This window comes from Scomber japonicus, chromosome 12, assembly GCF_027409825.1.
Source record: "Scomber japonicus isolate fScoJap1 chromosome 12, fScoJap1.pri, whole genome shotgun sequence".
NCBI lineage: Eukaryota > Metazoa > Chordata > Actinopteri > Scombriformes > Scombridae > Scomber > Scomber japonicus.
In genome coordinates this window covers 5,747,973-5,762,411 of record NC_070589.1, presented here as the reverse complement: position 1 = coordinate 5,762,411, position 14,439 = coordinate 5,747,973, and the positions used below count along the sequence as shown (strand labels likewise).

General features: G+C 39.3%; 1 protein-coding gene across 1 annotated transcript; it reads right to left on the bottom strand.

The window, feature by feature from the left end:
• Positions 1-6,924: 6,924 nt before the first annotated feature.
• On the bottom strand, positions 6,925-13,571 carry LOC128369237 (actin-related protein 2/3 complex subunit 5-like). Its single transcript, XM_053330242.1, has 4 exons — positions 13,322-13,571; positions 10,469-10,542; positions 9,961-10,137; positions 6,925-7,704 (listed from the first exon to the last, which is right to left on the bottom strand). The coding sequence occupies exons 1-4, from the start codon at positions 13,458-13,460 to the stop codon at positions 7,642-7,644; spliced, it is 453 nt and encodes a 150-aa protein (XP_053186217.1). The 5' UTR covers positions 13,461-13,571; the 3' UTR covers positions 6,925-7,641.
• Positions 13,572-14,439: the final 868 nt, after the last annotated feature.

Sequence of the window (14,439 nt, the reverse complement as noted above, 5' to 3'; positions counted from 1 at the left end):
ACTGAGAAACATTTAACCAGCAGTGGGTGGGGTTGGGGGGGGGGGGGGGGGTTCAGTTCTATCTACATATGTTAACATGCTACATAGAACTTTTATTTGTTTTAGTTATATTTTTTATTTTATTTTTTTTTTAATGTCAAGTGTTTTTTGAGCTTTTATTTTTTTCAAAGTCTCTGTAGCCTTTCAAAATAAAATGTGTAGAGAACTGTGAAGCTTTGAATAGCTGCGGTTTGTGAACAAGGGGGGGGGGGCACTAGGAGCAGTGTGAACGCATCGGGGGGGGGGGGGGGGGGGGGGGTGATGTTGGTGGCTCAAACTCACCACTGGGGAGGTGTGACAGAGAATCTGAACAGCTGTTGTCTTGATCTGTTACCTCATTAGGAACAAACTGTCCCTCTTAATATCCATGGCTGCTCTCTCTATGGCTCGTCCTTTTATAAATGTCTTTTTTAACATGGGGGGGGGGGCATGTGTGATTGTATAGGGGGGGGTGGAGGGTGGAGGGTATTTCTGCAGCAGCACAGACAGTCAGACCAATACAGTATTCAACATCTCCATTACTTCCATAAAGGGGAGTTCCACAACATATTTTGTTCTCCGCCCACAAGGAAGCTGATTGGCCAAATTAGCAGTTTTTTTTAAAATCATGATGTAGCCTTTTAAAAAAACAAAAACTAAACCATGTCATTAATGTAGGACGCTTCAAATTGTTCTAGCAAGGTAATGTTGTCAAACGTGATCAGAATACAGTGTCCTGCTGCTGCTGCTGCTGTTGCTGCTAACAGCCACCAGGGGGCATCTACACTAATTCCATACTCAGACTGGATAAATCGATGAGTGTGTCAATGCATCACCACCTAAGTCTACGTCAGGTGTAGACATCCAGCACGATGTCTCATGGCTTTGTTGCATAATTGGATGTTGAGGATTATTTTTGGACGGAGGACAGCATTTTATTCCCTTTCTTGCCATGCACACGCATCACGCGTTTTAATATTTAGGAGCGCTGTTCTAAAGTGAGTAAAAACGTAGTCATCGCTCATCAGAGCACAATATTGTCACATTCCTGGATAAATAGTTCACTACATTTAAATAGATTGCAGCCCCATGTTACCACCTCACTGTGTTCAGTTTATGATGACTCAGCTGTTTTTTTTTTTTTTTCGTGATAATGTATCACTGCTTTCTAAAAATACAAACTGACAACATCACCATGCCTTTTCTCGGCATGCAACCACAACTTCCCTCAACTGTTGCTATTATTTTAAAAAATTAGTAAGTGGACTTTACGTTAAGTTTGGTCACTCTTGACACTCCATATCTGGTTCAAACCCGCCTGTTTATGTGCCAAACTCCATTTATAGCCTTTGAAACAGTTAAACTGCCAGTGAAGCTGCTCCATTTAACATTTAACTCCAACTTTGGTCTGAAAACTAAAGCCTCAAATCACATTCTGGGTCCAAATGTAAAAAAATAAGTCAGAATAATAATAAGTAGTGAAAGAATCTGCAATAAAACACACATCATTCAGTCCAGTTGACTCTGTGAGCTTTTCCTCTTCTTTTGAGTGGTAATGGGTTCTGTCTCGCCTCATTTGGTACCTGTCTGTCTGACTAGCTGTCTGTTATATGTATGTGTGTGTGTGTGTGTGTGTGCGTGTGGAAACTGTATACTGCATCTTTCTGTTTGGACAATAAACCTGAATCTGTGTGTTCGACACGGAACATGGAGCCGCCGCCTGGTCGTGTCCTCACTCACTGAAATGATTAGAAAGATCTGTGCTTCAGCTGTGTTTAATCACTTCTTCTGCTGCATATTAAACTCATATTGGATAACAGTTGGTTTAAGAGATTTTCCAGTTGGATAAAAACAGTTTTCTTTTTTTCCACAGTTGCCACTAGTTCAGGAGGTTGTTAAATACTGACATCAGACAGGTGTGTTCCAGATCATATGTGCGAAAGCTGTTTTTCTAATATCAGTTTAACATTGATCATCTGGCTGTTAATCATGAACAAAACCACCTTAGTTTACACAATCTGCATGTTTAAAAAGAAAAACGTCTTCAAATAAGCAATGATGTTAGTTATAAAACATCTTTATATGTGAATGCAGGGAGTCAGTAGACTTTTGTTGTTGTTGTTGTTGTGCTGCAGGAGGCTGTTGAGTCCTTTTCCATCAGACCTGAAAGAGTCAGTTTGTCCTCTCACTTTAAATAAGTGTGAGCTTCAATGAATCATTAAGTTCATGAATCATTTAAGTTAATCCATCTTTGCATGATCCTCTGCTTATCTGGATGCAGAAGGCAATTCATTCTGTCATTAGGAATTCGTTAACCATCATACTTCCATATTTTATCAAATTACAGAGTACAGTCTAAACCTGCTCTATGTACTAAGTGTCTTGAGATGATTAATGATTGATTGTTATAATATTAATGAAACAAGTATTAAACTGTATTTGTAGGATATTAAAAAGTATTTAAATTTAACTTCTGCAGAAACTCTGAGTTCAGACTTGACACAGTACTTTAAACAGTTATAAACCACAGCAGAACACAAAGATCACCATAGCTGCACAGTGTGTGTGTGTGTGTGTGTATGTACACTTAATATATGATAGTTAAAAAAAACCCTAGAAGGAAGAGTGTGAGAGTTTCTGGTGTGAGAAAGTCTTTTCACAGTCATGTATGTAACTCTTGAGTAAAACTTAGTTAAAACAGAATAACTATGATTAGAATTTGGCTTAAATGATGATCCTACTGTTTCTCTCCTGATCCAATAACAGAGCTCGCTTTTTAATGGATTTGAAACATTTTCACTGTATTCATTTTAATGTAAGGTCTATCATTATTATTATTATCATGAGGCTTTACTTACTTGGGAAATTCCATTAAGATTAAGAGCTGTTCTGTACACAGGACCACAGTAAGACAATTCATTCACATCACAATCAAAACAATCATCACACACACACACACACACACACACACACACACACACACACTTAAACAGTCAAACATTAAAAAGAACAGCAGCCAACTTGCTCTGTGATCTGCTGTCATCACTGTCAGCTCTGAGTTCAACTAAAAATATTGAATAATTCAGCAACTTAGACATGGAGGCATTATAAATGAAGACATGGGTCTGCTGGTGATGACCTCTGACCTTTTCTTATAACTGAGCATACTTCCATAATCCAATGTGGACAGTATAAGATATGATAAATGATATAATGTGCTTCCTGTTTGAAAAGAAAAACAAGCTCTGTTTGATAGATGATAGAGTTCAATGTGAATGTTTAGTTATTGAGCAACATGAGTTTTGCAGGACAATCAGCTGTTTAATCAAAGTCTTTAGTATTGATAATGCTGCTCTGTGTCAATGAGTTGTCCATTTAGAGCAGGGGTGTCAAACTCATTTTTGTTCAGGGGCCACATGAAGCCCAACTTGATCTCAAGTAGGCTGGACCAGTTAAACCATTGCATAATAACCTGCAAAAAATATAAAGAACTAAAACCTCTGATGTTGTTGCTTTTGTCCCGCTCATAGCCCACACACCTATTCTTTTACATTGGAAAAGCCCAGATGCTCCTCCTACTACTTCTTGGTGATTTCAGTGATTTAATGTCTTTTCTGTCTTTTTTATAAAAGATGGCAACCTCTCATCACATATGTATAGACCCTTACCTCTCTGGACCCCAACTGAATTGATTTGACACATCCAATTTTTTATTTTATCTAATGTTTTAGTGAGCACACTATTATTATTATTATTTTTTCTCTTTCACCTCCCTTTATATTATATTTTATTTTATTTTTTCTTCTCTTTATTTACTTATGTATTTATCTTCACCGACTAACAATTTTTTTTAAAATGTCTTTCTTTATTAATTTCTTTACTTTTTTTTTTCCTTTCATCTCTCCCTCTGTTCTATTGTACCATTTTCTTTCAAAAGGGTTAAAAAGGTCGAAAACAGCTGTGAATAACTTTGTATCTTGAATTGATTGTGATATCCTGGTCTCCAATAAAAAAATAAAATAAAAAAATAAATATATATATATATATATATATTAGGGCTGTCAAACGATTAATTTTTTTTAATCGGGATTAATCACAGAATTTCCATAGTTAATCATGATTAATCGCGTTTTGAATTGCATGTTTAAAATCCTGTTATTTTACATTTCAAGGCAGTTTTAAGCCCATAATGTAAAGCATTTCTTACCAGAGTGTCTTAACTGGGAATCAATCACGGCTCTGCTGCGACCTTCACACTCCAAAATGGTCCTTTGGTGGAGCTGAGGCTCGCTTGGCTGCACCTGGGTGTTTAGCGTGGAGGTGCTAACTCAAACTCGATGTACTCCGGTGCTAGTTAAACTCCGTTTGACACAGGTTGTATTTTACCTTTGACTTGTCTACTGAAGCGTCTGGAAGTGTTTTAAAGTTAAACAAGCCGTTCAAAAATCCAGTAGCTCTCTTACTTTCCATCACTGCGGTAGGTTTACTGCAGGAGGCCACTTCAAAGCATAGCGCTACAGCTAGAGGAGCCGTCTACAGGTGAGTAGAAGGGACAAAAAGGCTTGCAAAATTAAAATGCGAAAATAACACGTTATGGATTGCATTAATCTAATTGCGATTAACGCGTTAACGCTGACAGCCCTAATGCATAATTATTATATATATATACATACATATATATATATATATATATACATACATATATATATATACATATGTATGTAGGGGCTGTAGTAAGGCTATAGCCTTACTTAGATGTAGACTAATCAGTTGTAATTTTATGATTCATCCACACATTGATCTCATAAGGTAAGGCTATAGCCTTACTTAGATGTTGGGGCTGTAATAAGGCTATTGCCTTACTTAGATGTAGAGGTCGTAGTAAGGCTATAGCCTTACTTAGATGTTGGGGCTGTAATAAGGCTATTGCCTTACTTAGATGTAGAGGTCGTAGTAAGGCTATAACCTTACTTAGATGTTGGGGCTGTAGTAAGGCTATAGCCTTACTTAGATGTAGACTAATTAGTTGTTGTGATTTTATGAGTGAGGTCTTGAAATCCATCAGGAATTTTTTCACTGGCCCGGTGTTGCATCCCAACTGGTTTCCAATTTAACTGGTTTCCTTACCGAACAGCTCCAGCTGTGTTGTGCTTCTGTCAGCAGGCCGTGCTCCATTCCACATTTTAAGAACAAACAAATAAAACAATATATTGCAGTTATATTTTTTAAATATACAACAATGGAAGTTGTAGAATACTGAAATAGGAGTTGATTTAAGTTGCAAAACTGGACCACAAGAGTGACCATGACTGAGAAATGCACATCAAGAAAGCGTTATATATACATCATGGATTGTTCCATGTTAGTTGTGATCTTCTTTTTGACCTCAGTATTTGAAAAATCCTGGCTACGGCCTTGGTGCTTCACATTTCAAGGACAATTATCTCAGAAATGAGAAGCCTGGACTGTGAATGGCAAGTGAGAATAAGTGAGAACAGCTGTGCATGTTATTGAAAAACTGGAATTACTTTTCGGCAATTTTCACACTTTGCGAAGTTACCCAGATTGGACCCCTTGGTAGGCCGTTTCTGGCCCATGGGCCGTATGTTTGACACCCCTGATATAGTACATGGAGAGGAATGGAAACATGGCGGTTTATAGTTAGTTTGAGTTTATAACAAATCAAAAGCTTAATACTGACAGCATAATGATATAATGAAACTGTATTTAATGTGGATTGGAATCATCACATCTCCACACTGTATTACACTCTGAATGCTTCACTAGCCAGACTGTTTGTTCCTGTAGCAAACCGTTTAACCCCATCAGTGTCAGCAGCAGAACAGCAGCATCCTCTCAAGTGTTTGGGAAGCTTCCAAACAAACTAGAGAGTGAAGGCTTCACTGAGCAGCTGCCTGTGATATTCACTGCTGACGATGCTTTAGTAAACTTCACAATCTGGGAGAGAGCTCAGTAGATTGACTTGAGTGAATAAGTACAATTTAAATATCAATCTCCAGCTGTTTTTATTGATTATGAGACTACTGAAAGTTGCTCATTGTTACTGTCTCTCTACAAACTTCTATTATCTGTCATAGCTGACACTATAATAATAATAAAAATGTCTAGGTGAAGCTACATTATATATATTTATGACTCAATCTTGAATGAAGTTATTTCTTTGACTGTCAAATAGTTGTTAAGAAGAAAGTGCAGCACAAATCTGAAGCTGTTAAGAGACTTTGAGGCACATTAAAAGAAGTTTCTAGATTTAAGATACAATAATGCAACGACTGCTAATATAGATTTTTTCTTGTTCCTTTTCTTTATGTTGTTCTCAGTCTACATTTGTTGTGTCTTATTATCAGCCTGTCAGTCAACTGTGAAGCACTTTCATCTACATGAACCTGTATGAAAGCTGCTATATCAATTAAGTTTGATTGATTGATTGATAGTATAGAAATAATCATATACAGCACTATGCAAAAGTTTGTAGACACTTTTAGATGTTTAGCTTCTTCAACACAATACAGCACCATCAGGGAGGCGTCTGATTGGTCCCTAATATATTCTGCAGCATGACAACAAGCCCCAAACATAGAGGCAGCGTCATAAAGAACTCCAGGAGTCCTGCAGCAGATGGTTTGGCCCCCAGAGTCCTGATCTCAACATCATGGAGTCAGTCTGGGATTAACATGAAGAGAACAGAAGAAGAACTTCTTGATGGAGGAACAAGTGACCTGCAGAGGAGCTCAAACACTGTGACAACTGCTGCTGTTTTAACACTAAGTACACTCACTTTACTTTTAGTGCTTAAAAGTGTTGCACAGACATCATTTAATGAATTCTTGACTTCAACTTATTTGAAGCCTGAATTTTTAATAAGGAACTAAAGTCAACTCCAGGTTTAGCTTTTACTCTTTTATTGCAGATATAAAAAGAAAAAAAAACGCGGTACTGGTGAAAGTAGAAAAAAAAAACAGTCAATGAACAAAAGATGTTCAGAAAGTTAGAATGACTCGGGCAAAAAATATATATCCTATCCCAGCATGCACTGGGTAAAAAAAGCAGGGGAACACCCTGGGCAGGTCACCAGTCTATGACAGTCCATCCAAGAGCAATCTTTTCCATTTCCTCCACTTGGATGAGTCAGAAGCTTCAGAGAGGAGGAGGAGGAGGAAGGAGGAAGGAGAGGAGGAGAGGCAGAGTGGTGGAGGAGGAGGAGGAGGAGGATGAAGGTGTGGGTGAGGGGGGGTGGTGCTGGAGTGAGTGGGTCGTGAAGCAGTTTGAAAGGAGCGCGGGGCTCTTCTTGGAGAGAATGTGTCATCTGAAACGCGTAGCTTTCTCTCTGTGCTGGTTGGAAAACACAGACAGGGGGGTTTGAGGTGCCAGCACCTCCACTGCCTGCCTGACAGCCAGCACTCCCAAATCCCACACATGTGAAAAGAAGAAGGAAAAAAAAGAAAAAGAGGAGGAAATAACAGCAGGAAGACACTCAGCTCCAGTAGAAAAATAAACAGGAATCATGTCCGAAACCAGAGAAGAAGAAATGCGTGTCCCTGTGATCGGGCCTCGGACCGCTGACGGCTGTTTTCAGTTGGTTTTCTGTGAGGTCTCAGAGGATCAGACGGTCTTCCTGGCAGTCAGGACTCTCACTATAGAGCCCACTCCTCCTACTGCCAGAGCCTGAGGACACACACACACACACACACACACACACACACACACACACACACACACACACACACACACACACACACACACACACACACACACACACACACACACACACACACACACACACACAATTCACAACGTGTACCTGGGCAGAGGTCTAATCAGCCAGGAAAAGTGTTTGTACTTGTGAAAGTTCAACAGCTGAAATGTGGAGCTGCAGAGGGTTTAAACAAGTCCAGTATGATGTAAGTGGGTAGTGTGTAAAGTGTGAGGTGAGGGAGCAGAGAGCCAACGAGAACACATTTGTGACAAAGAAGAGAAGGAAAATAGAAAATGTCCATCAAACTCACACATTAAGTCAGTAATATTAAAACCTCAAATCTATCATGCCTAAAATGTGTTCAGCCAAACTTATCTTACACCGGTGGTGGGCAAACAGCGGCCTGTGGGCCAAATCCAGCTCTGCAGTAAAAATATGTGGCCCTTTGATTTTCATAAGTTACATCAAAACTTTTCTATTATTTTTCACAAATTTGTTGTAGATAACAAAGTAAACACAAAGCTTCTATAAAACCCATTATAATCTCGTCACTCTAATCCTGCCCCCACATGATGAGAGACATTCAAACTATGGTTGCTTCATGCTATTGGAACACTTGAATGCTTCTGAAATTGAAAGCTAGACCTGTCACAATAACTACTTTTATTGGATGATATATTGTCTCCGAAATAATCATGATGACCGATATTATTGTCATTTGAAGACATTTGAAGGGCTGGGGTGGGATTGGAGAGTGGGCGCTGTCATTATGGTTGGGGAGTTATTTCCCTTTAATTGTCCTTCAGTCTCCACTCAGGACGTACACAGTGAGGAATGGAGGACACTACTTGTTTAGCCAATGAGACATGAATAGCCTCTTAGCTGCTAATGTGAAGTGTGGTGATACTGAGGTCATAATAATGATCAAAAATGATCAAAGTTATGTTCATGTATCATATGATAAGTCCATATATAGACATGATGATGTCAATAATTACATTATTCTATGATAAGTAGATAATTATTGTAACAGACATACTAATTCTATTTTATTCTTAAATGAATGAAAGAAATAAACTACACATACAGATCTGACTTTCCACTGCACTGGTTAACAGTGTTGCTATAAATCATCCTGGTTGAACCTAGCTGCTGACCCCTGACTTACACCATCATCATATCTACTTCACTTCTTGACAGCTTTTATTACAAATGTCACCCAACTGACTGATAACACAGGAACATGACATTTTACTGCCTCCACAGTGAAATACTGTGTGTGTGTGTGTGTGTGTGTGTGTGTGTGTGTGTGTGTGTGTGTGTGTGTGTGTGTGTCTACCGTTCTCACACTGGATTCAGACTGCTCACCTTAACATGAGGGATTACAAATGAATCACCTCACTGATATGGGCCTCACTGCTTCCTGTTTGCTCTCTTTATAGATCACAGTTGTATCAAGTCACTACTTCTGCTGTTTCATTATTATTAAAATAGAAACAAGAAGTTCAGTGTGCTAGTCACAGAGGTTAGACCTGGCCACAGTCACTTCTCAGAGCTGTGACTCTGTGAGTGTCAGTTTCACTTTCACAAGCTGATGAAGGAACAGTGAGGAGCAGCTACAGTGAACATCACCAGCTTACTGTGTAGAAAAGTCCTCTCACGAAATCAGACTGTGGTTACAATTACTATTAACTTCTGCATTACAACAAGTCAAGTGTGTTTAGCTGCTGTGTAAACAGCTGAGAGTCCAGCTGCTCCTCTGCTGTACTTCTGATAAAGTAGCTGCTGAAGGAGAGCCGGCCCACCAGTAACCAACTACAGGTGTCCTTAAATCAGCTCTGGTCTGTGATGCCAAATTTAGGCAAATAATCTGCTGATGTGTTAAGAATACATGACCATGGCTTTATTTATGAATATGCTGCTGCCCTATGACCCTCAACACTACCTGAGTATATATATTTGATCTGTAGTTCAGTCTGTTGGTTTTACTGGTTTGTGATGATCTTATTGTGAAATCTTGATTTTCTGTACTTCTTATCAATTGCTGCTTTGTTTTCCATGTCAGAACTATACATTTAGCTCTTTCTATGTTTATTTTATTGAAAGCACTTTGTTAAATATTTTTGAAAAGTGCTCTAGAAAGTTATTATTATTGACCAGAACAGTTAAAATATCTGAGAATAAAACTGGTGACTGTGTGATTTGGATGAACGGTAGCTCTCTACCTTTTCGTGCCACAGCAGCAGCACGGCGCTGCTGTTGTCGGTGGGTTTCTCGAAGCCTCTGTAGATGTACTTCATGAGCAGGTCCACTCCAGCTTTATCCAGGGAGCCCACCGCCTTCTCAATGTCACTGCTCTTAAAACTGCTCAGCACTCTGACCACCAGCAGCTCTGCTCGGTCCTACACGCACACACACACACACACACACACACACACACACAGACACACAGACAGACACAGACAGACACACACACAGGGTCAAGGTGAATGTCTTATTTACAGTACCTGACTTTATTTACAGTATTAAACTAGAGCTGTTTTTACAGTCTGTACACACACTGGATTCATCAGTACATGCAGCTTAAACAGTGTAAGAAATACAAGATGTTCATTCATGGGTCAGACACATGATCGGACTCTCTTTCAGGTATTATAATGGCTCAATCTTTAAAGACTCTGTGTACACAGCCTGTGAAATGTGAGTAATGATGTACTTAACAAATACTGATACCTTGACGTTCTGGTTCTTGGAGTTGATTGGAGGGTTCTTCAGCACGGCTTGGAGAGCTGCGTTCATGTTCCCCTTGAAAAGCAACAGTCAAGGACAACACACCTCCACAGAATAGAAATACACACACTTTTTTCTCAATTTCTCACACACACACACACACACACACACACACACACACACACCAAAATAACCACAGTGCACTGCTGCTTCAGAAATATGCATTTGTCACTTTTCCTCAATGTCATGAGAACAGTTGCTGCTTCTTCCTGTTCACACAAATAACGATTCATGTGCTTTTATTTATTGATGTAATGAGGTTTTTATGCTGAGTGACTCCTTTCAGAGGCATGTTGTATTATTCTTACTGCTGCTGCATTCAAATGTCGCTGGTTGAGGTGAAGCTAATTTTAACTTTACATACCAGGACTTTTTGTTAGTTTAAAAGGACAAGTTCACAATTATTCAAATGTGTATTAAACCAGCAGTCAGGTGTCCATATGAACAGTGAAAGATGTTTTCCTCACTCATTCCTCCTGTTCATACTGACTATTAAAAGATCTCCTTCAGTGAGGGTCTCGGGTCCTGTTAATGAGGCCGGTTGCAGTCAGAAAGAAACTGTTACTGTGAGGTTTTGGTCAAGATAGACTTCCTCCTCTTGATGACAGGGAGTGAAAAAGTTTATTTTGGGGGTGGGAGGGGTCAGCTATGATCGCCTCAGTGTCCTGGAGGAACAGCAGGTTGCAGCCAATCGTGCTCTCAGCAGAGCTAATGATGTGTTGCAGTCTGCCTTTGTTCTTAGCAGTGACAGCAGTGTATCAGCTAGTGATGGACTCAGTGATAGCAGTGTGGAAATGCCCTGTCATTAACTTTCCCAGGAAGCAGGAGGAGTCACACAGGGTGATGGAGGCAGGTGGGGCTGGGTCTTTATGTAGTCCCAAATTATCTCCACTGTCTTTAGTGTTGAGCTCCAAGTTGTTTTGGCTGCACCAGCACATCAGATGTTCAATCTCCCATCTGTATATGAGTCCAATGAAGCTGATGTTGTCTGTAAACATCAGGAGCTTGATGCATTGCATGGTATATGGCAAGAAGAGAAGTGGAGAAAGGAGGGAAACCAAAGACATGCTGCTTCCTGTCAGACAGGAAGTTGATGATGTATCAGCAGGTGGAGTCAAGTGTGTGCAGCAGGCCCGGAGTGATGGTGTTAAAGACAGAGCTGAAGGCCACAAACTACAGGATGAGGAGGATGAGGATGGTGGAGGGCCATACACTTCCATTGTAAGTACATTATGAATGGATCTTCTAATGGTCAGTATGAACAGGAGGAATGATTACAGCAAGAACAACAGGTTTCAGTGTTCACTAGGACTGACTAATCAGTACTCCATACCATTAAAGCAGGGATGTCAAACCTAAGCCCTGTGGGCCAGAAACAGCCCACTAAATGGTCTAATGTGGCCCACTGGAGAACTTTGCAAAGTTTGTAAGTTTTTTCCACTCTGACCAGAATACAATTCTCTGAAAAAACAATGAATACATATCGTGGTCATATTTATATATCATATATTAAACATTATGCAAAATGTTGTCAATCAGAACATCAGCACCTTCTGTGCAAAATAATCTGGAACAAAAACCACACACCTAATATTGTTGAAATGCCCCATGATCTAAAATGAGTTTGACACTTCTGCTTTAAGGTAATGACTGAAATAAATTGATATCAAGTAGTATGGAAAGGTCTTCCATCAAACTATACCTGCAATCGATCCTTTTGCACCTAGAGCTAGAAAATATGACTATTTGTTATTTACTCACAGCCAATCAATGCAAGCATTCTTTGATGAATACATATTAACAATTTAAAGACTTTCAGAATACATTTATGTAAAAATCAAATCATTTAGATGTGGAGGAGCGGTGCCATTTTTTTAATGTCAAGTTAAATGTAAAGTCAGTTGATATCAGTATCACTTTAAGGATACATGGATTGGTGCTGGTCTCTTTTTATTTTAAATATCCTCACTGTTGTTTTAAGAGTTCAAAAGTTGTGAACCTGTCCTTTAATGTATAACAATGCATCCTATTTCATAGGCTTGTTATACAGTACCAGTCAAAAGTTTGGACACACTTTCCCATTCACATCAATGAGAAAGTATGTCCAAACTTTTGACTGGTACTGTATGTTGTAATACAAAGTCGACAAAGTTGCTACAGCTGTCAAATAGTAGTGATGGAGAACAAGTTCAAGCACATTTCCCTCTGAGGCGTTATCGTATAAATAGCTTTCTGTTCCCACTGCTCTTCACACATGAACTCTAGTAAAGCTAGCAGCACTCAGTAGCAAACAAAGCACACTCATTAGCACTATGACAAATAGACATAACATTAGGCAGTGTTTAAACTATTCTAATCAACTTCTATCACTGCACATATCTGCGCGGGACCACACCCTCCTGCTGACTGACACCCGGAAACTACTAGCCTACTACACATTCTTCCACATAACTGTCACATATGTCCAACGGTAATGATTGAAATTCAATAGAGATATATAATTTAATATGGCTAATGTTAACCTGAAGCTTCGAGTCATTACGTCTGCCCTTCTTTTAGCTTCCAGCTACATAATAACAGTAGAGACAGTGCACAGCAGCTCTGACTGACATACCGGTGTAACGAGCAGGGTCGCACCCCTGCCTGCGGAGGAGCGTTCATGTTCCTACCTGCAGAGGAGCGTTCATGTCTACAGAGCAGCATTCATGTCTACAGAGGAGCGTTCATGTATACAGAGCAGCGTTCATGTCTATAATGCAGCATTAACGTAGAATAGAAGAAACACGGAAGGATATTGTCTGAGCAGACCGTCCACTTCTGACTCGTCGGGTCCACACTGGTTCTCTCCTCCGTCTTCCTCGTCCACAAACTTGTTCTCGTCGTATTCATCTACGTCTACTTTCCTGAACTGGTTGGAGACTGTGTTTTTAGCCATTCTGGACGCGTTATTAACAGCTGGTTAATGTTAAAACAGGCGTTATGAACAGCGGATATTGTCAGTCGCGCTGTCTCCGGTGAACCTACTTCCTTACTTCCTTACTTCCTTACTGTGCTGTTCTTCTTCTTCGTCTTTAGATTTGTTGGAGGTTGGTAAATCAGTGTATAGGCGCACTACTGCCGCCTACTGGACTGTGTGTGTAGTAAAGACACTTGAAACTGCTTGAAACCTACAGAGGGAGCTTTTCAGGGGCGGCCTTATGAGTTGACCAAATCGTGGGTTTAGCCAGGAGCCATGGCCAGTTTTCTGTAATTTTATTATTTATGCAGACTTTGAGTAGTAGTAATAATAGTAGTAGTAGTAGTGGAAGTGATTTATTTAGGTCCTTATCAACATTTTCCAAAAACAATGCATATAGAAATAAATAAATAAGAATAGGGATCAAAAGGGGGGAAAAATACACTCATTTTTAATTACAATTACATTTCACTCAGTAACACTGCCTCAACTTAATTGTCTTTAGAAGCTTCACTCTTAATTACAATGAATAATAATAATAATAATAACAATAATAATAATAAACTTTATTTCTATAGCACCTTTCAAAACCGAAGTCACAAGGTGCTTCACATAAATCAATATTAATAGGATAACATACACAAAACACAATAAAACGATAATCAAGCATAAATAGATGAAACATTAAATAATAAATAAAACAACAAAGCAATTATACAATATTGTAAAAATGCCTGTCTGTATAACTACGCTTTAAAAGCTTTTTAAAACAAGGCACCGACTCAGCTGACTTGATACTTTGGGGGGTTTCCACAGTGTTGGGGCAACAACAGTAAAAGCGTGGTCTCCTGGACCTTGGAACATGTAAGAACATCTAATTTCAGATCTTAGGGATCTTGGTGTGTAAAGGGGTTTAACAAGTTCAGAAATGTACAGTGGAGACAGACCATGTATGGAT

What these genes read in the sequence shown, in the direction of transcription:
- LOC128369237 (XM_053330242.1), bottom strand. Translation starts at nt 13,460, where the DNA reads ATGGCTAAAAACACAGTCTCCAACCAGTTCAGGAAAGTAGACGTAGAT. An exon ending in CCAAGAACCAGAACGTCAAG is followed by an intron (nt 10,138 to 10,468) that starts GTATCAGTATTT and finishes GTGTGCGTGTAG; the next exon opens with GACCGAGCAGAGCTGCTGGT. An exon ending in TGCTGCTGTGGCACGAAAAG is followed by an intron (nt 7,705 to 9,960) that starts GTAGAGAGCTAC and finishes GTGTGTCCTCAG; the next exon opens with GCTCTGGCAGTAGGAGGAGT.